We start from the raw sequence: 27,672 nt of genomic DNA, 5'->3' as shown, positions 1-27,672 counted from the left end.
GACAGATGGCAAATCATTTGTAAAATACAGAAGTGTAACGGCCCAAGGCAACTGCCCTGAGGGATACCGCACTGTACATATCTGATGTTGGAGAAGCTTCCATTGAAGAACACTCTCTGGGTTCTATTGGATAAGTACTTCTCCAACCATGTGATGGCAGGTGATGTAAAGTCATAATAAGTGTGTTTTTTCAACAACAAATTATGATCAATAACATCTAAGGCTGCACTGAAATCGAACAAAGCTAAACTTATGGCCAAAGAACAGTAGTCTCAGAAATCCCAGACCTAGGACTAGAAAGACTGACTTTTATTGTTTTGTGAATTTCAGATCAGAATGAATTTCCTCATGTGCCCAGTAATGTGAGAATAAAATGGCAATAACATTTCCCCCCTAAAGTTCCAGAACTCCTAGACCTGTACAAATATTCAAGGGTAAAACTGTATAATAACAAAAACTGTAAAAAGAAATGTGTGGAAACTTTTTGGAAGCGCTTTTATAAAGATGCTGAGTGGCATGATCATGTATCAGCATCTGGCAAACAATCTTCGATTATCATGCGGTACTGATTGTCATAGCAATCAGTTTCTTTGCTGTCTTTTTTTAATTTTGAGGCTTTGCTTTCTGTTCACCAATTGTAAAAGTTGTTGTGGAATTATAGCTAGCTACATATTAGAAGAAGAATGACTAATGCAACACGACCAAAATGACACTGTGGAATGTCATTCTCTTCCTGTGTGGGTTTTTGCTTCCCGTGTGAATGATTGTAGCAGCTAGCGAGCTAACGAATAGGAGCTTTTTAACGCTAGCTAGCCAGCTAGCGAACACATGATAAGGGCAATGACGCAAATCTGTACAAACTGACAGTTTGTCTTAAACAAAAAGTAGATATCTACTGTGTCTTTCCAAAGAAGAAAGACCACCATCACCTGAAAACAATGATAGCCAACTGTGGTAAGCTAGCCAAATGTACTAGCTAACAACCCGCAGTGGTAAGGAAAAATACGAGATTCTTTAGTTAGCTAACGACGTTACTGCTTTACACGGAAGAGAAGCGGCACAGCTGAGCAGCGTTGATTTACATAAGGGAGTCGTCGATAAACCATTTAATACTATATAGTTATCACGAGAGGTTACGAAGTTTTCTATCTAGCCAAACACTCAGTCTCAATTCTGATAGCTAATTTAGCGTTGGCTGTTTTATTTTGATGTGGCCTAACTAGCATGCTAATCGAACGTTCATGATGTAATTGCTGCCAAATCTCTATGTTAGCCATTCTGTTTATTCCGACACATTATAATGCATTTGTTTATAAGTATTATCTCGAAATTACATGTTGTCTTGTTTTGGAAGCACAACTAAGGTTACCTAGCTAAGTAGCAATGGTTGGCATATAGCTAACTGCTAACTATTTGGTTATAGCTAACGTTAGCATGTATCTAATGTTAAGTGTTTTCAGTTGACAAATCAGCTAGGTATCTTGCTATGTTTGTTGGTGGCGTGCATTGGTTGGCAAATAACGTATGGAGGAAATTGTTGATAGCTAAAATAACATGTAGGCAGCTGCTAGCTAGCATTACCTAGCCAGCTAACTTAGATAACAGTAAAATACGTTATATTGTGTCTATCAGTCAGTAGGTTGGCCTTGACGCTAACGTTATAGCTACCAAGGGGTCATGAAAAATATAATTCCTAGTTAGTTGGGTTATGAACTAAGCTCCCGAATGGCTAATGGGTAGCTAGCTAGCTTTCTGCATTGGCTGATTCAGATACTTTAGGGTAGCAGTATACATATATATCTATGGAGTATCATTGCAGATGTTTATTCTGATCATTTCTCAGGATTCATAAAGCTTCCGGTCTCATGAGGTTGAGGACTCCAAATACATATCTAAAGAAATGAGTCCAACCTAGTTACGGCTCCATCTCTGAGTAGGAGCGTTATTATGATTGCCTGTGACATTAGAGCGGTGCACGGCGTCTTCCTCTGAAGGATGTTATCAGGACCTACTCTTAATTTATTGAAGTGTGACTCAAAATGCTGGAAATGTGTGAAGAGACCAACCAAAGCAGTTGTGATTTTTCTTCCAGATGAATGTTATTTAGTCAGTGGGTCACCACCAGTGTGCCAAAAAGTAATTCTCCAGATAAAGCAAGGATTACTTTTTAGCAAGAACTGCACAGCAAAGCAGCCCAGTCTGGAGCACGAACATGCACAGCCTCCCTTGAGATACACTAAGGACTATACACCAGAAAGTGAAGAGGACTGTCTTCAATTGACTCATTAACTTTTCATCCTCAATGGAAGTGCCGTTGTAGATACGTGAACGGGTGGCTACAACTGGACCGTCTGGAGCTCCAGCCTTAGAGGAAACCTTGCAACCCTGGGTTGGCTGCTCTGAGGGGGACAATGGGTTCCCAAGCTCTTCAGATACTGCGGCAGGGGGTGTGGGCTTCGCTCACAGGAGGCTGGTATGTGGACCCCCATCAGAGCACGTTCTCCAACTGCTTCCACCTGTACCTCTGGATCTTTCTCCTGGCCTTCCCTTTCCTACTCTACATGGTGAGGGGACAATTTATGATTTCTGTAGATAAAAAGGGTGGAAAAATTCATTTCAACTGGGTGTCATGTTCGTCAGGCACTTTTTACATACACATTTAGTAGTGCAGTAACAGCCACTATTCAGGTCAAACTGGTTTTTATCATAGGACAGGAGAAAAGGATGATGTTGGTAATAAAGTGGAACAGACCGTACCATTTTCCCCTCCCTATTCAAAACAGCATTACTTCTCTTACTTTCATGTTTAAGGTTTTGTGGTCAAACGTGTTCATATTTGCTCTAGTGACGCGTGTTACCTGTAAACCAGACATGTTATGTCCTCTCAAGCTGTCATGTCCGTCATCTTTGAAGAGTGGTCCTTCCTTGTCTGTAATATGATGCCCAATTTGTCCATGTGCCTGCTTAACTAGGTGAACCATTTGTTCTTTTACTGGTATTGAGAACAAGGTGTTGTTTCACTACCCTCATCATGGGCTAGCCTACTTTTATTCCCAGCTCTGGACTCAATCTTTCTTCTCCCCTCCCCTCTCTTGTCCTTCCGTCCAGTCTCTCCCCCCCAGCCTGGTCGTGGCAGGTGTGTACTGTGCTGTGGTGGCAGCCTTCTTCACAGCCATAAAGGCAGTGAACTTTCGCCTCCATGCCATGTTCGACCTGGGGGAGATAGTGGAGAAGAGGCAGGCCTCGCTCATAACCGACGCCCCACGGCTAGAAGAGGGGGATGATGGGTCCGGAGGCCACGACGCGAATCAGCACGGGTACTGGCGGAGATTTCCAAATCCTAATGGATTTTTTTTTTGTTAAATCATGTCAAAACAAGATGTCATTCTATGTCCATCGAGGGGAGAGGCTCATTTGTGTTGATGCTTTGAGGGCTGTTATTTCACATGATTGTGGGCAGATTTTAGTGTTGTGTTTTCTCATGTTGCTATGTTCCCCTCTCAGGGACAGCAATGTTGGTGTGGAGATGACTGTGTTCAGGAAGGTCAACTCAACACCTCCAGTTCGCTGCAGCTCCCAGCACTCTCTGTTTGGACTCAACCAGGTGTCGGTGAGGACTGCCTTGCATATACACCGCACACATACATACTCTTAACATAGTGCCACGCAACAAACTGCACACTTCATGCACACTGCACAGGAACATGAAATGATTGGGTTGTTTAATTCCATACAAATGATCTATATTCCTGTGATATTCAATCTTAATCCAACAAATGTTTTTGTTGTTGTTTCCCCTCAGGAGTTTTTGCCTCAGCTTGATGACAGTGGAGGCTCCAAGGGTATAGCATTAATCTAACTCCACTCTAACCGCAGTGTTGTGGTTGGTAAAGTAGATCTGACTAAGAGTTGCTGTGTTTTTTTTTTTATCCAACATGGGCAACAGTGTAATTTAGGGACTGCTTCTTCTCTTCTCAGATATCAAGGATCTGATGCGAGAGCAAGGCAGCAACAACTTGATTGTCACGTCAGCACACCGGGAGATTCTCCGCCACAGCTCCCAGGACCCGATCCGTAAGCATAGCGTTACACTGGAAATAGACCGAGAATCTTTTGTCCATGTGCAAAATGGTGATATAACGTTTATTTAATCCAACGCAAAACACGTTAGCTATGTTGGTCTTTGCTTTGTCGTGTGTACTTAGTTTGGATTTTCACTTCTTTCAGATGTTGCCAATGTTGCCAACATGGTCCAGTCCTGCTTGGCTGCTGCTCTAGGAGGAGAGTTCCCGGGTCTAAGGGGAGTGGGAGCAGGGATGTCAGGGGGATTTGGTAGCTTACAACCTGGGGAGTGCATCTCCATCCCCCCCTCCCCTTCCAGTCAGGAAGACGGAGGAGAGAAGGGCCAGTTGGAAGAGATTGAGGGGATGCTGGAGCAGCTGTCCCAGCAGAGTCCTGATGAGGATGTGATCGTGATGGGGGCCTACTCCCCCCTGGGCCCCTCTGCTGAGTCGGGGAGCCTGGGGGACACTCCCATCAGCCCTCTCATAAAGAGCAGTCTGAGTGAGGAGCTGAGTGAGAACCTGTTGGGGCTGGGCCTTGACCCCGTGGCTTTCGCCCCAGGAACAGAGCACCCAGGCAGCCGCAGTGGGGTGGCCATGGCCGCTGGCTCCACAGACAGCTGCTTCAGTGGGGGCGGGGCAGCCACGGACCGCGAGACCCTCAGCACCGTCAGCAGCTACCGCAGTGAGAAGACTGACTCCACCCAGCTGGAGAGCCCTTCACTCAGCCTGCCACGGAACATAGACGCAGGGACACCGACCTCTGCCCCAGCCCTGGGCACCAGTACCCTAGAGCCAGCAGAGGAGCCAGTGCTGCAGGGGGGAAGTGATACTGACGACCTGTCGGACAGCGAACTGCTGCGCTCCCCCGCCAAAGAGTGCTCTCTGGGCCAGGAGCTTGATAGGACACTGGTGGAAGGGGAAGATTTGCCACATGTCCCCTCAGATATTGCACAGCCCCCCTCCCTCCAGGACTCATCTCCCTCCAGTAGCGGGCACTCCGAGGCCTGTGATCTGGACAGGAGGGTTCCCCCCCTCCCCCCTCCGAGGCAGGCCAGCTCGGTGCCGTCAGGGCTGGCCCTGGGTCTAGTGTGTTCTGAGCCTGCGTTGCCCGTCTCCTCCACCCCATTCCTGCACTCTGAGCAGTCCTCTCTGCAGGCCCAGCAGGTGGTGCGCCCCAAAGACTTGAAGCTGCTGCGGACCGGTGGCAGTAGTGTGGGCCACCGGCCTGGCCGCAGGAAAGCCCCTCGTAAGCGAGGTGGAGCGGGAAGCAGCAGCTTTGACTGCAGCTCCTACAGGCGGCACCACGGGCAGCACAGAGACTACATCCCAGTGCGCAGCCGGCTGGGGGCTAAGGCCTACAGCGAGAGCCTGTTTGAGGACTCCAGTGACGAGGACGACGGCAGTGACATGAGCGCCGGCTCAAGTCTGGGCTCCCAGAGACGCTACAGCTCTGACGACGACGACGATGACGATTCGAGCTCCTCTACCTCCTGCTACTCCCCTGACCTCGCTAACGCTGGCATTACGAACCCGCCGCCCTCCTCCACCCAGCTTCCCAACCCCAGGGAAGGAGAGTTGTCTGAGACGGCTGGCCCATCCCACTCCCAAAGGGCTCAGAGGTCAGCTAGCACGGCTAGTGCTAAGACTCACGCCAGGGTGCTCAGTATGGACGGGGCCGGTGGGGGCCACACTAACACTGTGGCCCTACCCTCCACCATGCTGACCTCCTCCACCCCCGCTCCACGAACCCTCACCGTCTCCAAGTCAGACCTGGAGGCCCGGACCAGCCATACAGACGGCTTCCCTGGAACTCACCACCATCGCCTGGACTCCCTGGGAGGCTCCTGGGCTGGCAACCAGACGGGCTGGAGGGCCGGGGAACTGGTGGAGGAGGGAGCTGTGGGGGGAGGTGAGACATACTATATTCTCTCTAACTCTGGGCCTTTATTCATAACGTGTGCTGATCAGAGCGCCCCTGTCCATTTCATTATAATCTAAAAGGCTAAACTGATTCTAGATCAGCAAACCCTACTTTAAAACATTCCCATTCAAGATGGAAAGCTCTGAAATGTGTAACTGTTTCATTGAAATTTGGATTGTTTGCTATATTTACTCCATTAATCAGGGTCAGGTATTTCTAGAATTCAACATCTGAAATGAACGTCCTTGTACTAATGTGAATATCTGCTGCCCCAGCTCTGGCCCCGGAGGAGGGGGGCAAGCGGGACTCGGTGAGCAGTGTGAAGAGGACCCAGGCCATCCGCAGGCGACACAACGCGGGGAGCAACCCCACACCACCCCCCTCTACCATGGGCTCCCCACCCAGGTTGGTCCAGTCAAACACTTCCACACCAGCGTGCTTGCTACACAGTTGAAGTCGGAAGTTTACATACACCTTAGCCAAATACATTTAAACTCAGTTTTTCACAATTCCTGACATTTAATCCTAGTAAAAATTCCCTGTCTTAGGTCAGTTAGGATCACCACTTTATTTTAAGAATGTGAAATGTCAGAATAATAGTACAAAAAATGATTTCAGCTTTTGTTTCTTTCATCACATTCCCAGTGGGTCAGAAGTTTACATAGACTCAATTAGTATTTGGTAGCATTGCCTTTCAGTTGTTTAACGTGGGTCAAAAATTTCAGGTAGCCTTCCACAAGCTTCCCACAATAAGTTGGGTGAATTTTGGCCCATTCCTCCTGACAGAGCTGGTGTAACTGAGTCAGGTTTGTAGGCCTCCTTGCTCGCACACGCTTTTTCAGTTCTGCCCACATATTTTCTATAGGATTGAGGTCAGGGCTTTGTGATGGCCACTCCAATACCTTGACTTTGTTGTCCTTAAGCCATTTTGCCACAACTTTGGAAGTATGCTTGGGGTCATTGTCCATTTGGAAGACCCATTTGCGACCAAGTTTTAACTTCCTGACTGATGTCTTGAGATGTTGCTTCAATATATCCACATAATTTTCCTCCCTCATGATGCCATCTATTTTGTGAAGTGCACCAGTCCCTCCTGCAGCAAAGCACCTCCACAACATGATGCTGCCACCCCTGTGCTTCACGGTTGGGATGGTGTTCTTCGGCTTGCAAGCCTCCCCCTTTTTCCTCCAAACATAATGATGGTCATTATGGCCAAACAGTTCTATTTTTGTTTCATCAGACCAGAGGACATTTCTCCAAAAAGTATGATCTATGTCCCCATGTGCAGTTGCAAACCGTAGTCTGGCTATTTTATGGCGGTTTTGGAGCAGTGGCTTCTTCCTTGCTGAGCGGCCTTTCAGGTTACATCGATATAGAACTCGTTTTACTGTGGATCTAGGTCCTTTGCTCTTCTGGGATTGATTTGCACTTTTCGCACCAAAGTACATTCATCCCTAGGAGACAGAACGTGTCTCCTTCCTGAGAAATATGACGGCTACGTGGTCCCATGGTGTTTATACCTGCGTACTATTGTTTGTACAGATGAACGTGATAGCTTCAGGTGTTTGGAAATTGCTCCCAAGGATGAACCAGACTTGTGGAGGTCTACAATTTTTTTTTCTGAGGTCTTGGATGATTTTGTTTGATTTTCCCATGATGTCAAGCAAAGAGGCACTGAGTTTGAAGGTGGGCCTTGAAATACATCCACAGATACACCTCCAATTGACTCAAATTATGTCAATTAGCCTATCAGAAGCTTCTCAAGCCATGACATCATTTTCTGGAGTTTTCCAAGCTGTTTGAAGGAACAGTCAACTTAGTGTATGTAAACTTCTGTCCCACTGGAATTGTGATACAGTGAATTATCTGTCTGTAAACAATTGTTGGAAAAATGACTTGTCATGCGCAAAGTAGATGTCTTAACCGACTTGCCAAAACTATAGTTTGTTAACAAGAAATTTGTGGAGTGGTTGAAAAACAAGTTTTAATTACTCCAACCTAAGTGAATGTAAACTTCTGACTTCAACTGTATCTCTTATGCCAGTCACCTCCGTATTTACATGCTCCGTAAAGCCCAGCTCCTGTCTTCCTGTAGTCTACAGGACCTCCAGCGTGCCCGTACCTCCTCACACTCGCGGACCCGGACCCTGCCCTCTGCCTTACAGTTCGCCACCTCACTACTGCTGCCCCGCGGGGGGGTCCACGAGGCCTCTACCTTCGACGACACCACAGAGGGGGCTGTGCACTACTTTTATGACGAGGGTGGTGAGTGTGTGGGGATGCTAGGCTGAGGCTCGCTTTTGAACCTTGGGGGGGGGGCCCTCTCTCATTTTAATAAACCTAGCCTGAAGAGAGCGAGAAATAAGCCCCATTGTTCGTGGGCGTTACTGAGGCATTCATGTATTTAAATTTGCATAGCAAATGATTCTGTCCTAGTTTACGATGTAGTCGATGCTCTCCATTCATTGTTGTCGCTGTGCTGGTGTTTTTCCAGGAGTGAAGAGATCGTACACGTTTGGACCTGCTGGAGGCGGTTATGAGGACCCAGTGGCGTGAGTGTCTCTCTCTGATGCGCTTTAGGCTCTTTGCCTGAAACTGATTTTGATATGTCTGGGCCCCTCCCTCTTCTTCTCTCAGGGAGCGGGAACGACAGTCCCAATCCTCCAGCTTCACTTCCACTGATGTCCAGGAGGGGGCCCCGGTGCTTACTATGCTCCAGCCTAGGCCCGTGGTTCTGCAGGGCATGCAGGTACGCAGGGTGCCCCTGGAGATGTCAGAGATGCCAGAGGTGAGAGGAAACACCATTCCAATTCCTGTTTCAACAGCTTTGTTCCGAAGCTGTATCCGTACGCATTGGATACAGTGATCACAATATAGTGGCTATATCCGGGAAAGCCAAAGTTCCAACAGCTCGGCCTAAAATTGTGTGTATGAGATCATACAAAATATTTTGCTGTGACTCTTATGTGGATGATGTAAAAAATATTTTTTGGTCTGATGTGATTAATAAGGAGCATCAAGACATTGTACTTGATGAATTTATGACATTGCTTCTTCCAGTTATTGATAATTATGCACCTGTTAAGAAACTGACTGTTAGAACTGTTAAGGCTCCATGGATTGATGAGGAATTGAAAAACTGTATGGCTGAAAGAGATGGGGCAAAAGAAGTGGCTAATAAGTCTGGCTGCACATCTGACTGGCTGACTTACTGCAAATTGACAAATGTGACTTAACTCAACAAAAAGAAGAAGAAACTGTATTATGAAGCCAAGATCAATGATGGAAAACAACTTTGGAGTACTTTAAATGAAATTATGGGCAGTAAGACAAATTCAACTCCATCTTTCATCGAATCAGATGGCTTATTCATCACACAACCATTTTGATGTTGCAAATTATTTTAATTATTACGTTGGCAAAGTGGGCAAACTTAGGCAGGAAATGCCAACAACGAACAGTGAGCCATCATACTCATGTATAAAAAACAAACAAATAATGAAAGAAGCATTGCAAGTTTTTGAATTTTGTCAAGTTAGTGTGGGAGAGGTGGGAAAATTATTATCGATCAATATTGACAAACCTCCTGGCATTGACAACTTAGATGGAAAGCTACTGAGGATGGTAGCTGACTCTATAGCCACTCCTGTCTGTCATATCTTTAATCTGAGCCTAGAGGAAAGTATTTGTCCTCAGGCCTGGAGGGAAGCCAAAGTCATTCCGCTTCCCAAGAGTGGTAAAGCGGCCTTTACTGGTTCTAACAGCAGACCTATCAGCTTGCTGCAAGGCTCTTAGTAAACTGTTGGGAAAAATTGTGTTTGACCAAATACAATGCTACTTCTCTGTAAAAACAAAATAACAACAGACTTTCATCATGCTTATAAAGAAGGGCACTCAACATGTCCTCCACTGACACAAATGACTGATGATTGGTTGAAAGAAATTGATAATAAGATTGTGGGAGCTGTACTCTTAGATTTCATTGCCGCCTTTGATTTTATTGACCATAACCTGTTGTTGAGAACGTATGTGTTATGGCTTTTCAACCTCTGCCATATCGTGGATTCAGAGCCATCTATCTAATAGAACTCAAAGGGCTTTCTTTAATGGAAGCTTCTCAAATGTCAAACATGTAAAGTGTGGTGTACCACAGGGCAGCTTTCTAGGCCCTTTTCTTTTTTCGATTTTTACCAATGACCTGCCTCTGTCAATAAAAAAAGCATGTGTGTTCATGTATGCTGATGATTCAAACAAATACGCATCAGCAACCACAGCTAATGAAATCACTGAAACCCTTAACAAAGTCTGTTTTGGAATGGGTGGCTAGTAGTAAACTGGTCCTGAACATGTCTAAAACTAAGAGCATTGTATTTGGTACAAATCATTCCCTAAGTTCTAGACCTCAGCTGACTCTGGTAATGAATGGTGTGGCTGTTGAACAAGTTGAGGAGAATAAATGACTTGCTGTTACCTTAGATTGTAAACTGTCATGTTTAAAACATATCGATTCAATGGTTGTAAAGATGGGGAGAGGTCTGTTTGTAATAAAGTGATGCTCTGCTTTTTTGACACCACACTCCACAAAGCAAGTCCTGCAGGCTCTAGTTTTATCTTAGCTTGATTATTGTACAATCATGTGGTCAAGTGCTGCAAAGAAAGACCTAGTTAAGCTTTAGCTGGCCCAGAACAGAGCGGGACATCTTGCTCTTCATCGTAATTAGAGGGCTAATATTAATACTAGGCATGCCAGTGTCTCTTGGCTAAGAGTTGAGGAAAGACTGACTGCGTCACTTCTTGTTTTTATAAGAAACAATGTGTTGGAAATTCCAAATTGTTTGCCTAGTCAACTTCTACACAGCACTGACACACACACACACACTTACCCCACCTTTTCACAGTCCCCAGGTCCAGAACAAATTTAAAGGAACGCACCGTATTATACAGAGCCAGGAGTGCAGAGAACTCCCTTCCATCTTATATAGTGCATGTGAACAGCAAACCTGGTTTTAAAAAAGTAAAGCAAAACCTCACGGCAGAACGCTTCTCCCCTGGGTGACCTACTTGCGTGTGTATGTACTGACATGTATGTGTAACTGATAGCTGCGCTCACACACTACATGTAAATGTTTTTAAATGTATGTAAATTGTAAAGTATTTTGACTAATGTTTATTTCGTTATGTCGGACCCCAGTAGGACTTGCTGCTGGCGTCGGCTAATGGGGATCCTTATCAATCAAATCAAAATCATGTGTTTCAGACAAAATTAACCCTCTGGACATTTCTTGCATATTCCTGTAAATGTGGCTTTAGTTTCTTTTAAATGTTTTAATACGCATGATGTTTGACTTGAATCCCCCTCTATCTCCAGTTTGACCTGGACCATGAGTCTCTGCATGAGTCCCACGAGAACACGCTGATGATCGAGGAGAAGGCCAAGCCCAAACAGTACTACCGTTTCTGGGTGCTGCCAGGGAAGTGGCTGAGGGTACGCTACGACCGCCTGGCCCTGCTGGCGCTACTGGACAGGTGAGACACAGCAGCTAGCTAGTTTATCGCAGTGGTAATATGATCCAATGTTTGTCACTGTACTGAGGAGGAAGCCAATGTTTCGTTAATAGGTTATTTTATATACTGTGGAGTGACAGTGTTAGGGTTACTGCTTTCTCCAAAAAGATAGCATTTTCTGGAAAACCTGGGCATTTTTTGTAACGTTACTGGAATTTTGCAACCCTGTACAGTAAATGACCTCCATTGTGTCTGTCCTGTAGGAACCGTGGTGTAGGGGAGAATGTGTTTGCTGTGGTGCTGGCCAGCATGGTGGCCTTCCTGGGGTTCCTGCTCCTCTTGCAGGGCTTCTTCAGGGACATCTGGGTCTTCCAGTTCTGCCTGGTCATCGCCAGCTGTCAGTACTCACTACTGAAGGTACACAACACAAGTCATAAGGATTCAATAAAGTTCTATTCAATTCCTATATTCCCTTTTTATTAAAACAGTAATACAGTAAAAAAAAATCAACTGCCAACATGTTTGTTGAACCGTAATAGACCAGTGTTAACTTGAAGTAAACTAATGTGTTAACGCTTGAAATGACTCTCTCCTTCCTCAGAGTGTTCAACCAGATGCAGCCTCCCCAATGCATGTAAGTGGATGATGCCATTCAAACATCTGTCTTGGTCATTATCAAGTTGGTAACCTATCTATCGTTGATTCTTGTTTTGATGGCACAACCTGATGACTGTCTGGTCTAACCCGTCAGGGCCATAACTGGGTCATCGTGTACAGTCGGCCTGTCTACTTCTGCCTGTGCTGTGCTCTCATCTGGGTGTTAGACTTGGCAGGGCGCTCAGGCCACCTGCAGCCCTTCTCACTCTACGGCGTCACCTTCTTCTCCGCTCACTTCCTGCTCTGTGCCAGGGACGTGCTCATAGGTCAGTCAGTGTTAGCAACTTCTAGCTGTGTGCTGTTATGTATTTTGTATCGTGTTGCGACCAACCAACTCATTCAAGCCCTTTCTCCCTCTCTGTCTCTTTCTTCCCCCTCAGTGTTTGCCTTGTGTTTCCCCGTCATTTTCCTTTTTGGGCTTCTACCTCAGGTCAATACCTTCCTCATGTGTCTGCTGGAGCAGGTCGACATGCACATTTTTGGGGGAACAGGTAAGACAGGGCCACACAGTGAGATGCCATTCACTGTAATTCACAAAGTAAATTCTCAGATTTTTTGTTGAGTGATGCCTGTTGACCCTGTGTGTGTGTGTGTGGTTTCTCTCCACAGCCACCACCAGCCCCCTGTCGTCTCTTTACAGCCTGTTACGCAGTGTGTTGGTGGCTGCGTTGCTCTATGGATTCTGCCTCGGGGCTATCAATGCGCCCTGGGAACACCCCCATGTGCCAGTACTGTTTTCAGTGTTCTGCGGCCTGCTCCTGGCCCTCTCCTACCACCTGAGCCGCCAAAGCAGTGACCCTGTCATCCTGTGGTCAGTATACCTCTACTCTTTAGTGTTGCATACCGAAACCTCTGTACTTTTTCGCTACTACAACATGAAAAACGGTCCGGTATTAGAATGATGTATTCATATATATTGTTTTGTAAATAAATACACTACCGTTCAAAAGTTTGGGGTCACTTAGAAATGTCCTTTGTTTTTGAAAGAAAGTCACATGTTTTGTCCATTTTTAAAATAACATCAAATTGATCAGAAATACAGTGCAGACATTGTTAATGTTGTAAATGACTATTGTAGCTGGAAACGGCTGCTTTTTAATGGAATATCTACATAGGCGTACAGAGGCCCATTATCAGCAACCATCACTCCTGTGTTCCAATGGCATGTTGTGTTAGCTAATCCAAGTTTATCATTTTAAAAGGCTAATTGATCATTAGAAAACCCTTTTGCAGTTATGTTAGCACAGCTGAAAACTGTTGTCCTGATTTAAATAAGCAATAAAACTGTCCTTCTTTAGACTAGTTGAGTATCTGGAGCATTTGTGGGTTCGATTTACAGGCTCAAAATGGCCAGAAACAAATAACTTTCTTCTGAAACTCGTCAGTCCATTCTTGGTCTGAGAAATTAAGGCTATTGCATGCAAGAAATTGCCAAGAAACTGAAGATCTCGTACAATGCTGTGTACTACTCCCTTCATAGAACAGCGCAAACTGGCTCTAACCAGAATAGAAAGAGGAGTGGGAGGGCCCGTTGCACAACTGAGCAAGAGGACATGTACAGTAGAGTGTCTAATTTGAGAAACAGACGCCTCACAAGTCCTCAACTGGCAGCTTCATAAAACAGTACTCGCAAAACACCAGTCTCAACGTCAACAGTGAAGAGGAAGAGGCGACTCCGGGATGCTGGCCTTCTAGGCAGAGTTGCAAAGAAAAAGCCATATCTCAGACTGGCAAATAAAAGATTAAGATGGGCAAAAGAACAGACACAGGACAGAGGAACTCTGCCTAGAAGGCCAGCATCCCGGATTTGCCTCTTGACTGTTGAGTCAAATTTCTGCCTTGCTAGAGCTGCCCCGGTCAACTGTAAGTGCTGTTATTGTGAAGTGGAAATGTGTATGAGCAAAAACGTCTCAGCTGCGAAGTGGGAGACCACTCAAGCTCACAAAACGGCACAGCCGAGTGCTAGAAATGCGCAGTTTGTAAAAATCGCCTGTCCTCGGTTGCAACACTCACTACCGAGTTCCAAACTGCCTCTGGAAGCAACGTCAGCGTAATAACTTTTCGTCAAGAGCTTCGTGAAATGGGTTTCCATGGCCGATCAGCCACACACGAGCGTAAGATCACCATGCGCAATGCCAAGCGTCGGTTGGAGTGGTGTAAAGTTCTCTGCCATTGGACTCTGGAGCAGTGGAAACGCGTTCTTTGGAGTGATGATTCACGCTTCACCATCTGGCAGTCTGATGGCTGAATCTGGGTTTGGCGGATGCCAGGAGAACGCTACCTGCCCGAATGCATAGTGGCGTCTGTAAAGTTTGGTGGAGGAGGGATAATGGTCTGGGGCTGTTTTTCATGATTTGGGCTAGGCCCCTTACATGCTGACCACACCGCTCGCGCGCCTCAAGCGAGCGTCTGCGTAGCCAGGCGCTAAAATAGAAATTGGTTCTATTTGTGACGCTCAACGCGCTGCAAGTGCGGCCTCTCCCATCTCCTCACTGGTTTTTAGGAGCATATACCCACGTGGGTGATTGAAAGATGAACTTAGGTCCACACTCCGGTTGTAGTAATGCTGTAGAGTTGGTTGCCAACCGCTATATAAAGTCCAAAGAAGAAAAAGAAGCCTGAAGGAAGGAGGAGATATGGCGAGAAACTAATTCGGTTTACTGTTTTATCTGTGGATTAATTGTCGTGGTAGAGGACCTTGTGCATTTCAGGTAAAATAACAACCCAATGTTTATATACCAGGACAAATTAGCGAGCAACAGCAAGCTAGATAGCTAAATTGCCATAAATGTTTAAGACTTTTTGACCTGTCCCCAAATTAATATAATTGGTTCAGAGTTTGTTTTGATAGTTCAACCTGCGTGTCCTGATCACTTCTGGTGTGGGTGAACAAACTCACGCGCGCGTTTGATCAGTCCGGTTTGGTCAGCAATGCTGTCTATCTGTACTGTTAGTTCCTCTATTTCCTTTTTTTAAGATGAACTCTGTTGACCGAACTACTTTTTGTTTTAAAGATGGGTATTGAATTGCATGTCCTCCAAAGGCACATATTTTAAAAGTGTCCCATACAATAAGGGGGTCTGCTGTACCTATGTTTTTTACCCAAGTTGATTTGAAGAGATGAACAGAATGCATCAGGGATTGGTTGTTTCATTTTATTTGTGTTCATTTTGGAGTTGAATCTGCTTTTCAAAAAAGTAACCAGAACTGACCATCTCACAGTGCATCCCCACGTTTGTTTTTTTTGTTGTTGATGTGGTATCGTTTTATCATCGTGATACTAAACCTATTATCGGAATCGAAGTCAAAATTCTGGTATCGTGACAACACTACTCTTTACGGCTCTCTGTCTGGTCAATGGACAGCTCATTAGTGTCTCTGCGTTGATTTAATATAAATATGATGACAATGATATACCCACTGGTACCTTGAAACTCACTAATATTCCCTGATCCTAAGATCAACTCTACCCTGTCACTCATATCATACATTACACTGCATGTGTTTTTCTCTCTAGGTCTCTGGTCCGCTCTAAGTTCTTTCCCGAGCTGGAGAGCCGGACCCCTGAGGAGCCTCCTCTGGAGATCAAAGACCCCCTGCCTGAGAAGCTACGCGACTCTGTGGTAAGATCAAGGATGCGTCCCAAATGGCTCTGGTTAAAAAAGTAGTGCACTATCAAATCAAATTGTATTTACATTTACATTTAAGTCATTTAGCAGACGCTCTTATCCAGAGCGACTTACAAATTGGAAAGTTCATACATATTCATCCTGGTCCCCCCGTGGGAATTGAACCCACAACCCTGGCGTTGCAAGCGCCATGCTCTACCAACTGAGCCACACGGGACCGTGTGTATTTGTCACATGCGCCGAATACAACAGGTGTAGGACCTTGCAATGAAGTGCTTACTGACAAGCCCTTAACCAACAACGCAGTTTTAAGAAAAATACCTAAAGAAAAATAAGAAATAAAAGTAACAAATAATTCAAGAGCAGCAGTAAAATAACAATAGCGAGGCTATATACAAGGGGTACCGGTACACTATGTAGGGAATAGGGTTCTATTTGGGACTCACAAAGCAGTGACAGACTGACCAGGTGAATGCAATTATCACTTATTGATGTCACTTGTTAAATCCACTTCAATCAGTGTAGATGAAGGGGAGGAGACGGGTTAAAGAAGGATTTTTAAGCCTTGAGACATGGATTGTGTATGTGTGCCATTGAGGGTGAATGGGCAAGACAAAGATTTAAGTGCCTTTGAACGGGGTATGGTAGTAGGTGAGAGTGTGTCAAGAACTGCAACGCTGCTGGGTTTTTCACACCACAGTTTCCCGTGTGTATCAAGAATGATCCACCACCCAAAGGACATCCAGCCAACTTGACACAACTGTGGGAAACATCCCTGTGGAAGGCTTTCGACACCTTGTATAGTCCAATGCGCCGACGAATTGAGTCTGTTCCGAGGGGGGAAAGGGTTGCAACTCAATATTAGGAAGGTGTTCCTAATGTATTGTCCGCTCAGTGAATATAACATAAATGTTTGAATGCGGTTGGTGGTCTGAGGTTTTAAAACCCTTTTCATCTCTCTCTGTCTTTTTTTTTTACAGAGAGAGATTTTCCACTCGGATCTGGTCATGTTTCCCCTCATGGCTGTCATCACGTTTGCCATCAGTGCCAGCACCGTGTTCATCGCTCTGCAGGTCAGTCAACTCACCTGGTCGACTGTAGATGGACGATATAACGTTTCAATATCTAGAGAGAAACCCTTCTGGTTTTCTATGACACTCCCCAGTGAAACCTTGTCTCTCTCCCCTCCAGCCTGCTCTTAGTTATATCTTGTACATGGTGGCCGGGGTGGTGGGCTTCCTCACACACTACCTGTTGCCTCAGCTCCGCAAGCAGCTGCCCTGGTTCTGCCTGGCCCACCCCGTGCTCCGTTCTCGAGAGTACAGCCAGTTCGAGGTCCGCGGTAAGTAGCAACCCGTCACCCCCTAAACGCACACGTTCACACGCCCTGAAGAATTGTGTCGAAGCCTGTGGTTTGTCATTGATTGTTTTGCTATGCCCTGTCCGTCCCAGATGCCGCCCAGTTGATGTGGTTCGAGAAGCTGTATGCGTGGCTGCAGTGTGTGGAGAAGTATGTCATCTATCCGGCTGTAGTGCTCAACTCCCTCACTACAGAGGCGCAGCGCGTCAGCCTGAAACCCAAGGAGCTTGACATCTAGTAAGCAGCTCAAGCCATCCCCTTTTACCAACCTCACCACACGTTCCTCTCCCTCCCTCATCCCATCTATCCACCCAGTCAGAGCTGAGGGCATGTTTATTGAGACTACACTTTGTTATTGCACCATTAATGTGTTTTGATGTCCCCCTCCTCTCGGTCTCCAGCGGCCGTGCTCTCTTCATCTCTCTGGCGGGGATGAAGCTGCTGCGTTCGTCGTTCTGCGCCCCGTCTCTGCAGTACGTCACGCTGTCCTTCACCGCCCTCTTCTTCCTCTTCGACTACCCACACTTCTCAGAGACCTTCCTGCTCGACTACTTCTTCATGTCCATCCTCTTCAGCAAGGTACAAAATACTCCTCTCTGGGATTTGGTTTTGCACAAATTCAACCAAATGAAAGTACCTACACATACTTAGCTGTATGTATACTGAACAAAAATATAAATGCAACATGTGACAATTTTTTTTTTTTTACTAAGTTAGTCCATATAAGGAAATCGGTCAATTGAAATAAATTCATTAGGCCCTAATCTATGGCTTTCACATGACTGGGTAGGGTTGCAGCCATGGGAGGGCATAGGCTCACACACTTGGCTGCCAGGCCCACCCAATCAGAATCAGTTTTTCCCCACAAAAGGGCTTTATTACAGATAGAAATACTCCTCAGCACCCCCCCCTCAGACGATCCCACAGGTGAAGAAGCCGGTTGTGGAGGTCCTGGGCTGGCGTGGTTACACGTGGTTGTGAGGCCGGTTGGACGTACTGCCAAATTTTCTGAAACAATGGAGGCAGCTTATGGTAGAGAAATGAACATACAATTTTCTGGCAACAATTCTGGTGGGCATTCCTGCAGTCAGCGTGTCAATTGTACGCTCCCTCAAAACTTGAAACATCTGTGGCATTGTGACAAAACTACACATTTTAAAGTGGCCTTTTATTGTCCCCAGCACAAGGTGCACCTGTGTAATGATCATGCTGTTTAATGATATGCCACACATGTCAGGTGGATGAATTTTCTTGGCAAATGAGAAATGCTTAATAACAGGGATATAAAACAAACATTTGTGCACAACATTTGAGAGAAATAAGCTTTTCGTGCGTATAGAAAATATCTCTGATTTTATTTTATTTCAGCTCATGAAACATGGGACCAACTCTTTACATGTTGCGTTGATATTTTTGTTCAGTGTAGTTGTTTACTCTGACCCTTAAAGGCAAATGTCATCATTTTCCCACATCATAATCATCAGCACCACCCCACCATCGACACACACTTTATGTTAAAATGGAGTGTTTCTATGTTGTTTTTTTTGGAAAAACAGATAGAGGAAGAATAGTGTTTCCAGTGACATCATCAACCAATGAATAGGCAATGCCTACTAACACTTGGTTAAAATCACATGATGCACACCGATGTCATTTGAAAAACGTATCTTCTATTCTTTTTTTTAATGCAAAACATAGAAACGTGCCATTTTCATATACGGTATGTTGATGTTAGGGTGGTGCTGGAGATTGATGCATATGACGTTGAACATGTTTGAAATGTCCCTTTTATAAGTAATTTCTGTCTACGCAAGAACATTACGTTGAGAAATGACTGGACTCGGGTGTTTGATCGCTCACGTTAGATTGGATGGTTTCTCGTTACAGCTCTGGGACCTGCTCTACAAGCTGCGTTTTGTCCTCACCTACATCGCTCCCTGGCAGATCACCTGGGGCTCTGCCTTCCACGCCTTCGCCCAGCCCTTCGCTGTGCCCCGTATCCCTGTACACTGGTGCTGTGATCAGCAGAAAACTGTTGGTTAGACTACATCCTTGTTCAACAAAGTTCTTTCTGCACTCCTTGTTGCTCATTTGCCCGTGAGAAAAAGTGTTTAAACAACACTAAATGCTGTGCGCATTGGATGTCCTGTGTGTTAGTGTTGTCTGTTAGAGGTCCTTAACCTAACTCTCAGACTCAGCCATGCTGTTTGTCCAGGCCGTGTTCTCTGCTCTCTTCTCTACCCCTCTTAACCCTGTCCTGGGCAGTGCTGTGTTCGTCACCTCCTACACCAGGCCCGTCAAGTTCTGGGAGAGAGACTACAAGTGAGTTCTTTACTTTCCAGGAGCCCGAGAGAGGTAGAGATGCATTGTTCAGACCATGTGGGGTGTATTCACTAGGAACCAAACAGAAACAAACGGGAACCAAACAGGGAAGGACCTACCTAAATGTGTCCAATAGAAACTCTCTTGTTTTCGTGGGCAAAACGTTTTCTGCATAGAGTAAACGGTTTCCATTGAAAAAAAATTTGGACTATTGATTACACCCCATGACTCTAGCAGTTGCTTGTTGCCGTTCAGAGGTCAATGTTAAAACCGGATGAAGGAGATTATTGCTAAATGCCGTGAAAGCTAGCAGACTGCGTTACCATTTTACACAGTCACCACCTGTCTTGTGAAAAGTGCAGTTTCTAGAGCCTCTGTGGCGCCCGGTTAACATAATATCTGTCTTTCCAGCACCAAGAGGGTTGATCACTCCAACACGCGACTGGCCACCCAGCTGGACCGCAACCCAGGTCAGCTGCCGCAGTCTTCCTTCCCCTCATCTAACGCGAGTCCTCATTCTCTAAAAGGACTCTGCTCTCATGCCTGTGGTCTCCTCTCTTCCAGGTGCTGACGACAACAACCTGAACTCCATCTTCTATGAGCACCTGACGCGCTCTCTGCAGCACAGCCTGTGTGGTGATCTGCTGCTGGGCCGCTGGGGAAACTACACCACAGGAGACTGCTTCATCCTGGCCTCCGACTACCTCAACGCCCTGGTGCACGTCATCGAGATCGGCAACGGCCTGGTCACCTTCCAGCTGAGGGGGCTGGAGTTCAGGGGTGAGGAGGAGGAGAGGAGAGGGTTTGGGCTAGAATGAGCTTTTATGGAACCGAGTTCAATGTGGTGGGCTTTAATGGTTTGAACGCGAGGTGGACAAGTTGAAAATGCTATCTTTTCTCTCTCTGCCGTTGTCCCTCATCCCCCTCTCCCGGTGTCTCTCCCCCAGGTACCTACTGCCAGCAGCGGGAGGTGGAGGCCATCACCGAAGGGGTGGAGGAGGACGAGGGCTGCTGCTGCTGTGAGCCAGGCCACCTGCCCCACATGCTCTCCTTCAACGCGGCGTTCGGCCAGCGCTGGCTGGCCTGGGAGGTGGCCGCCACCAAGTACGTCCTGGAGGGCTACAGCATCAGCGACAACAACGCCGCCTCCATGCTGCAGGTGTTCGACCTGCGCAAGATCCTCATTACCTACTACGTCAAGGTGTGTGATCCATCCTGAACATACAGTGAACTGTAAAATGAGATACAATAACATGTCATTTGAACAGTAGATGGCCCGGTCTGTAACCAGTGTTTCCTCTACCGTAGAGCATCATCTTCTACGTGAGTCGCTCTCCTAAACTGGAGGAGTGGCTGGCCAATGAGACGGTCCAGGAAGCGCTGCGGCCCTGCCTGGGCCCGGCCTACGTGGACAGTGACCCGACCTTCAACCTGAACATAGACGAGGACTACGACCACAGGGCCTCTGGCGTCACCCCCACTGCCTTCTGTATGGTCTACCTGGACTGGATCCAGTACTGCAACAGCAGACGCCCGACGGTTAGTGTTCCTTCTCATCTAACTGTTGTGTAGCTGTCAATTCACGTTTAAAAAAATATATAAAAAATGATATCTATATTTTTTAAACCAGAACTTTCCATAGCAATGTCATTAGTGTTATCAGCCGACTAGCTTAATGAAATGCTTTGTGTTATAGCCAGTGGAGGACAGCGAGAGGGATTCTCCGCTGATCACCCTGTGTTTTGGCCTCTGCATCCTGGGGAGACGGGCTCTGGGCACAGCCTCCCACAGCATGTCAGCCAGGTAAGTCTCAGGGCCGGACTGTCTGTCTGTTCGCTAACTGAGCGTGTAATATGTCTCTAATGTGATCGCGTATAACCGACGGTGACTATCCGTACGTTTGTACCCCGCTTGTCAGCTTGGAGCCTTTCCTGTACGGCCTCCACGCCCTCTTCAAGGGGGACTTCCGCATCACCTCTCCCAGGGACGAGTGGGTGTTTGCTGACATGGACCTGTTGAACAGGGTGGTGGCCCCCGGGGTGCGCATGTCCCTCAAACTGCACCAGGTAAGACATGTCATATGGACGTGACTCCTTACAGACAGTATGGTGGTAATGTAATGTCATCACCCACACTAAGGGTGCGTTCGTAAATTCACTCTGGAGTGTCAAGAGTGCGCTCTGGGCTGTCCGTAGAATTCAAAGCGTTGTCAGATTGTCCGTTCGGAAATTCAGAGCGTTTCCCTCTCCCGACAGCAGTCAAGCACCCAAGGTAAATGGCTAACGTTGGCTAGCTTGCTAGCTACTTGCAGACACAAATGAGAGAACAGCTCACTCTGACCGTTTTACTCGCCCTAGCAGAGCTGGTTAGGCTGTTTTCATGTTATCCCAAGGGTTAATGACTGCAACTGTGTTACTGGCAACAATTGTATTCTGTTTTTTTTTTGCCAATGTTTACTGACACCAGGTTGTTTTGTAAATTCACCAACTTTTCTGAGCTCGGGCACACTCAAACCAGAGTGCTCTGAACTCGGAGTAGATTGCCAGAGCGAATTTACGAGCGCACCCTAAGAATTTACGATTTTCTTTAGAAACACTGTGGTGGCCAGAGCCGAGACTAAGAAGCTGAATGATGACATCGCTCACACTAAACAAAGTATCCTCTCCGACCCCCCCCCCCCCCCCCCCCTCCAACAGGACCACTTCACGTCCCCAGACGAGTACGAGGACCCGGTGGTTCTGTACGACGCCATCACTGCCAACGAGGAGAAGATGCTGATCAGCCACGAGGGCGACCCGGTGTGGCGCAGCGCCATCCTGGCCAACATGCCGTCGCTGCTGGCCCTGCGCCACGTCATGGACGACGGCAGCGACGAGTACAAGATCATCATGCTCAACAAGCGGTTCCTCAGCTTCAGGGTCATCAAGGTGAACAGGGAGTGTGTGCGTGGCCTGTGGGCGGGCCAGCAGCAGGAGCTGGTGTTCCTGCGGAACCGGAACCCGGAGCGTGGCAGCATACAGAACGCCAAGCAGGCCCTGAGGAACATGATCAACTCGTCATGTGACCAGCCCATCGGCTACCCCATCTACGTGTCGCCCCTCACCACCTCCTACGCAGGGGGGCACACCCAGCTCCGCTCTGTCTGGGGGGGGCCTGTCAGCCCCCATAACATCTACACCTGGCTCATCAGCAGCTGGGACAGGTACACTTACATTACACAGCCTGCAGTAGCCATGGTAGGACTGATATACGCACACACACACACACAGCCAGGTATTCCTGCGAAGTTCACATACTATCACGCACATGCCATACACGGATGTTCTCTCGCTCTCTCTCGCACACGCCCACTGACCGTGTGCGATAAGACGGTTTAATTTGAACTCTGTCTCTCCCCTGCAGGTTACAGAAGGGTTGTGGGGCTGGCTGCAACAGTGGAGGGAACATCGAGGACTCTGACTGCGGCGGCGGCTCCACCTCCATCTCCAACAACCCAGCGGCTCACACCACCCAGAGCACCCCGGCCTCCAGCTTGCCCCTGCCCCAGCCCCATTTCACCTCCATCCACCCCCCCATGGGTGAGCTCAGGACCCCACCACTCACTACAGCCTCTGATGTCCACTGTTCAGCTGCTGCTAGCTATTATAGCATTGTCAATACTGTCAGTATGCTGACAGCCATGGAACTGTTTGTGTAATGATTGCATTCTGTAATGTGTATGAAATGCCTCTCGTTGTCACTGTAGGAACTGACAACCCCGTGGGTCCCACCCCCACCTGGCCCCACCACCCTCAGCCCCTCCCCTTGGCCCTGCTCAGCCAGTCAGAGGGCAGGATGGACGCTGGGCTGGTCACCTCCCTCCACCGGACCTCGTCCATCCAGGGCCTCCTGGGCCAGCACCTGTCCAGCTCCCAGCTGTCCTTCAGTAGCTCTGTGGCCATGCCTTCCCTGCCCGGCCCGGAGCGCTTCTGCCCAGGCAGCTTCCAGGAGGGGGTGCACAGAGGGTCCGGACGGACAGGACATGGCCTGGGGCAGGGCAGCGGGCTGCCCTATGAGGGCCTCTACGGGAAGTGGAGCCTGTCTGGCAGAAAGGGCTTCAACGGGCCTGCCTCCGCTGAGAGCGACAGCGGAGGGTCTCCGTGCATACGGACACAGGTGAGGATAGTAAAACAACGTAGTGTGGGAGCTAGAGCATAGCGTGACTGTCTTTATGAACTAGGGCCGTCCCCGACTAAAAAGCTCATCGATGGGTTGAACATTTTCAAATGTGTATTTTTCCATATATATATATATATCGACACCCTGTGTGTGTGTTAAATAAAATCAACTATATGTAGGCTACTGAGCTTGTCTGATGCTTTAAGCACACTGTGATTAATGACTCGAGGGAGCCAGAGATCAACCTTACCAGAATAAAGAAAATCAACTGTTCCCGACCCTCTTCCTTCCGCTGCTGCTGGCCTTGGCAGATTCTGCTGCTAGACTCCTGCTGCTACGCTCCTAATAGGCTACACCAGGGGGTCTGCAACCTTTTGCATTTAGAGTGCCATTTTATCTTACCCTTTCTACTGATCTGCGTGCCCGTTGTGATTTTTATATGCACATTTTTGTGGAACAGTTTCATTTTATTTATATTGGTCTTTGTATCTCAAAATCATTTTCATGTGGATAATCCGAATTCTAAAAGTAATTTCTATTGCTATTGCCAATTATGTAAAAATAGCCTACATAAAGCCAACAAATAAAATCATTGCAGCCTGCAGGTAGAAAATATATATCCTGATGGTAATTCGTTGCAGTGGAATCTGAGGCTTTTTACATCTTGTCACTCTGTGTTCCAGTCTACTCCACCTGCAGCTCCGCCTGAGGCCAGCCCAACCCAGGACCCACTGGGCGTTACCCAGTCCGCTGAGACCACGACCCTCACTGCAGGGCAGCCCCCCAGCCCCGCCCCCCGGGAGGAGTCCACCGAGCTGCCTTTACTTGAGCATCTGGACTGAGTCTGCACTGGAGAACACATGAGAACCCCTGCAGCCAAAGCACACCACCACCATGGCCAGTTCTAGAGCGGGCCTAACCGGCTCAAACTGGACTCATTCCAGCTTCCCGGAGTCATTCCAAAGAGAACTGGACTCTGAGGTTCGCTACATCTCTGGCAGATCACAACCTCTCAACATGTTCATTTGTAAATGTTTTCCAGCCTTTGCAATACTGGATGGATCTGGGAGGTCTAAGTACATTCATATGCTCCTCATCGAGCCACCGTAAGGATGCATGTAAAAACAAAATGTATGCACCGACCCCCCCCCCCCCCCCCCTTTCCAAAAAAACAAACATCCGCCGTGTCCCCTCCTAGGACTTGAAACAGGAGCTCTCGCCCGATACACCCTCAGAGTTTCTGTGGACAACCTTTTGGCCATGGCTATGGTAACTCTAGCAGGCCAAAAAGCCAGTGCAATTGTAAGGGATGTTGTGTAATGTTTAGTTAGTTTTTGGAAATTCTATGTAGGGGAAGGGGGAAAAACCCCTCGTTTCTCCTCTCCTTCACCTGAGATCCACCAGCAGCAGCAACAGCATAACGAATCCAAAAAGGGAATGCCAATATCCTGTTGCTGTATGTACAGGTGAAGAGTTACTACCATAACAAGCCTTGTTCTTTACCCCCACTCCCCATTCCTGCTCCAACCTGCTGCTTCACTGTAGAAAGAATTCACTGTGGGGAAATCCACTGTGAAACTGCATGGGTCACATCATATGACCAGTCAATATCAACACCCCACCTCCCCCAGCATACCACCCACATTCCAACAGCCCCTCCCTGTAGAAACACCCTCATGCTCATTCAGGTGTTTCTGACGCATCAACAATCTCAAGCGTTCTGTCAAGGAGCTTGTTTCAGGGATAAGACTCCCGCCTACTCCCACCTTTTCCAACATGTGGTGCTTTTTCCCGGCAGAGTTTACAATCCAGTCCGGCCTGGACACGAGCTCTGAATTTGGGGAGGTCTAGGGAGATGTGACTCTGGACAGAGATGGTGCCCATTGTACAGGACGGGAGGAGATTGTTCAGACCACACGATTCTAAACTGGGATTGTTCTTTCTAAAGCCTTTTAGATTTTTTGTTTCCTATTTTCGGGGTGAGTGGAATGTCTTTATTTTTTTTTTTACTTTACTTGAAGAATCACAACCTCGGTGGCTTTAGGCTAGCCCGCGGAGTTGCCCTAGTGACCGACCACTCTCTGCCCTGACCTGATCCAATCAGCTGTGGACTCTAGACGGTGGGAGGGGCTCTGACAGAGGACCCTTCTGCTTTCCTTGCCTCCAGCTACAGTGCCAGCTCCTCTTACTAGTAAACTACTGCTACTGCACCTCCTGCTACCACTACTATACCTACAACTACTGTTTGTGCTACACTTACCTCCAGCGTTTTAGTTGGAAACAAACAAAGTTGAATAAATATTCAAAACAAAGATGGCATATTTATTATTGACAACGTCTGGAAGACTGTTAAAAGGGTTTGTCTATTTGACATGCTGGCGTGATAGAAACATGGCGATCGAAATAGGCTCTTGTTAATCGTCACCTTTGCCCCACGCGTTTTGGCGGCGTCGTTGTACACTTTCACCAATGGTTCTTCTCTCTTTATTTGCTGTGTAATGTAACTGGAAGTATTCCCGAGGAGTCACTTTAAGATGTTTACTTTACCAAGTGCTTGACGCACTTCTGACTAGAGACCCGCTCCCATGATCTCTCTAACCAGAGCACATATCAGACAAGCTGGCCGTCTCCCACTGTTCTGTTCTGTCCCGAGAGAGCCTTACAGCACTACAGTAATCCATGTGCCAGTACCTTGGTCTGTCGTGGCATGTATTTATATCAATGGTAGAGCTATCTGGAATAACCTTTTGTACCATAGTGTAAAGCTGGTCCTAGAAGACTGCCTTGTATGCTCGTTTTCGCCCCTAGCCATCTTAGGTCTCACTTTAGTTAGCGGACTGAACTGTCTACTAAAATTTCTCTGGGAATCTGTTCTTACAGGGTAAGAACTAATTGGTGGAAAACGCCATTTTCCTTGGTAACGAATAGGAATTATCTGCTATCTACTCATCGTACTGTGTCTAAAAGGGAAGAGACAGAAGGGTAGAGTTCTCAAGCGCTAGGTTAGATGGTATCTCGATAAGTTGGACTGGGTAATTATGCAGTAGCAGAGTAATTTAGTCTGAATCTTGGGAGTCTGGGCCTCATGGTTGAATTTATGGGTCACTACTCAAAGTGCCAGTCAATGTGATGCCCCCACTACAGAAACAGCAGTGGTTTGAAGTGGGTTACTGCCACTTCGTTCTTCTTTCATTCTGCTTGAGCTACAGGTCTCTTAATTTTCTAAAACCATCCTTTTGGTTTCATCATCTAGAAAAACATTTTGAGGACTTGGGACAAGCACTGGGCTAATGTAAATCGAGTCTTTTTGTTTGTCAGATCATTGAATCTTAACTCCATGGTTATTGTTGAGGAGGAGCAGACGGGAGCTGGCGTCTACCAGATGTTAAAACCCAGTGTCTAGCTAATTGATCGGCCCTTGTTAACGTGTGTCCTCCCTAGGCTCGGGAAAAGCCGAGCCATTTGTAATCGGGGGCCCTTTTTTTTGTTTTTCTTTCCCCTTATTCTCAGTGTAATATCCAAAGCAACAGGGAGTACTTTTATTACTGGGAGAAAGGAAAGCACAAGTTACTGGACAGAACTGGGTGTCTATAATAAAAGGGATTCCTTGATCTCTGCCATTTATGTACAGCATGTTTTGTATATAAATATATATATTTAAAAATATATATATATAAATCTATTTTATTATTATTGGATTTCTGGTTCTTTTTCATGGAAGACACTATGTTGAGTCTTCGGGGAGGTTCTCTCTTGTGTTTTCCCCTCAGAAGAGAGATCCGTCTCCTGAGGAAGGACGTTCTTCACATTGAATCATGCAGTTTGGGAAGAATCGATTAATACTTCTTTTGCACAAATGTTGTATAATAGTACACCATCCCATATGTTTTTTATTGTAATTATTTTAGTTATTTGGGGGGGATGTTTTATTTAAAAACTGTATGCCGATATATTCAAAGTTCTGTACAGTTTTCTGTGACCCCCCCCCCCCCCCCTCTATTTAAATTAAAGCTTTTTGTGTCATCATTTGCTAATTAAATGCTATGAGTGCTTTCA

At 46.8% G+C, this 27,672-nt stretch overlaps 1 protein-coding gene and 1 non-coding gene across 5 annotated transcripts; one reads left to right on the top strand and one right to left on the bottom strand.

The window, feature by feature from the left end:
• The first annotated feature begins 702 nt into the window (after nucleotides 1–702).
• Nucleotides 703–27,672, top strand: LOC139536940 (pecanex-like protein 3). Of its 4 annotated transcripts, none has more exons than XM_071337677.1 (34): nucleotides 703–954; nucleotides 2,321–2,564; nucleotides 3,109–3,317; nucleotides 3,505–3,610; nucleotides 3,803–3,842; nucleotides 3,979–4,131; nucleotides 4,228–5,973; nucleotides 6,261–6,390; nucleotides 8,081–8,250; nucleotides 8,480–8,537; nucleotides 8,623–8,773; nucleotides 11,354–11,511; nucleotides 11,754–11,907; nucleotides 12,092–12,124; nucleotides 12,242–12,413; nucleotides 12,528–12,638; nucleotides 12,757–12,958; nucleotides 15,665–15,770; nucleotides 16,757–16,849; nucleotides 16,968–17,118; nucleotides 17,229–17,373; nucleotides 17,538–17,715; nucleotides 19,024–19,132; nucleotides 19,329–19,458; nucleotides 19,870–19,928; nucleotides 20,023–20,238; nucleotides 20,406–20,659; nucleotides 20,767–20,997; nucleotides 21,155–21,261; nucleotides 21,377–21,524; nucleotides 22,155–22,660; nucleotides 22,861–23,036; nucleotides 23,204–23,613; nucleotides 24,300–27,672. In XM_071337677.1, exons 2-34 carry the CDS (start codon nucleotides 2,412–2,414, stop codon nucleotides 24,456–24,458), a joined length of 6,924 nt encoding a protein of 2,307 aa, XP_071193778.1. In that variant the 5' UTR covers nucleotides 703–954; nucleotides 2,321–2,411; the 3' UTR covers nucleotides 24,459–27,672. The 4 variants fall into 4 exon arrangements, with proteins under 4 accessions (XP_071193778.1, XP_071193777.1, XP_071193776.1 ...); XM_071337676.1 differs by having other exon boundaries at nucleotides 2,093–2,564; XM_071337675.1 differs by having other exon boundaries at nucleotides 703–2,564.
• trnaa-ugc (transfer RNA alanine (anticodon UGC)) lies at nucleotides 15,919–15,995 on the bottom strand. Its single transcript has one exon. It is a non-coding gene; the product is annotated as a tRNA-Ala (tRNA).

The sequence above is a fragment of the Salvelinus alpinus genome, chromosome 13 (genome assembly GCF_045679555.1).
Source record: "Salvelinus alpinus chromosome 13, SLU_Salpinus.1, whole genome shotgun sequence".
NCBI lineage: Eukaryota > Metazoa > Chordata > Actinopteri > Salmoniformes > Salmonidae > Salvelinus > Salvelinus alpinus.
The sequence above is the reverse complement of the archived record's forward strand: the minus strand, read 5'-3'. Positions and strand labels throughout refer to the sequence as shown.

What these genes read in the sequence shown, in the direction of transcription:
- LOC139536940 (XM_071337677.1), top strand. Translation starts at nt 2,412, where the DNA reads ATGGGTTCCCAAGCTCTTCAGATACTGCGGCAGGGGGTGTGGGCTTCG. An exon ending in GTCAGTACTCACTACTGAAG is followed by an intron (nt 11,908 to 12,091) that starts GTACACAACACA and finishes CTCCTTCCTCAG; the next exon opens with AGTGTTCAACCAGATGCAGC. An exon ending in TGTCCCTCAAACTGCACCAG is followed by an intron (nt 21,525 to 22,154) that starts GTAAGACATGTC and finishes CCCCTCCAACAG; the next exon opens with GACCACTTCACGTCCCCAGA.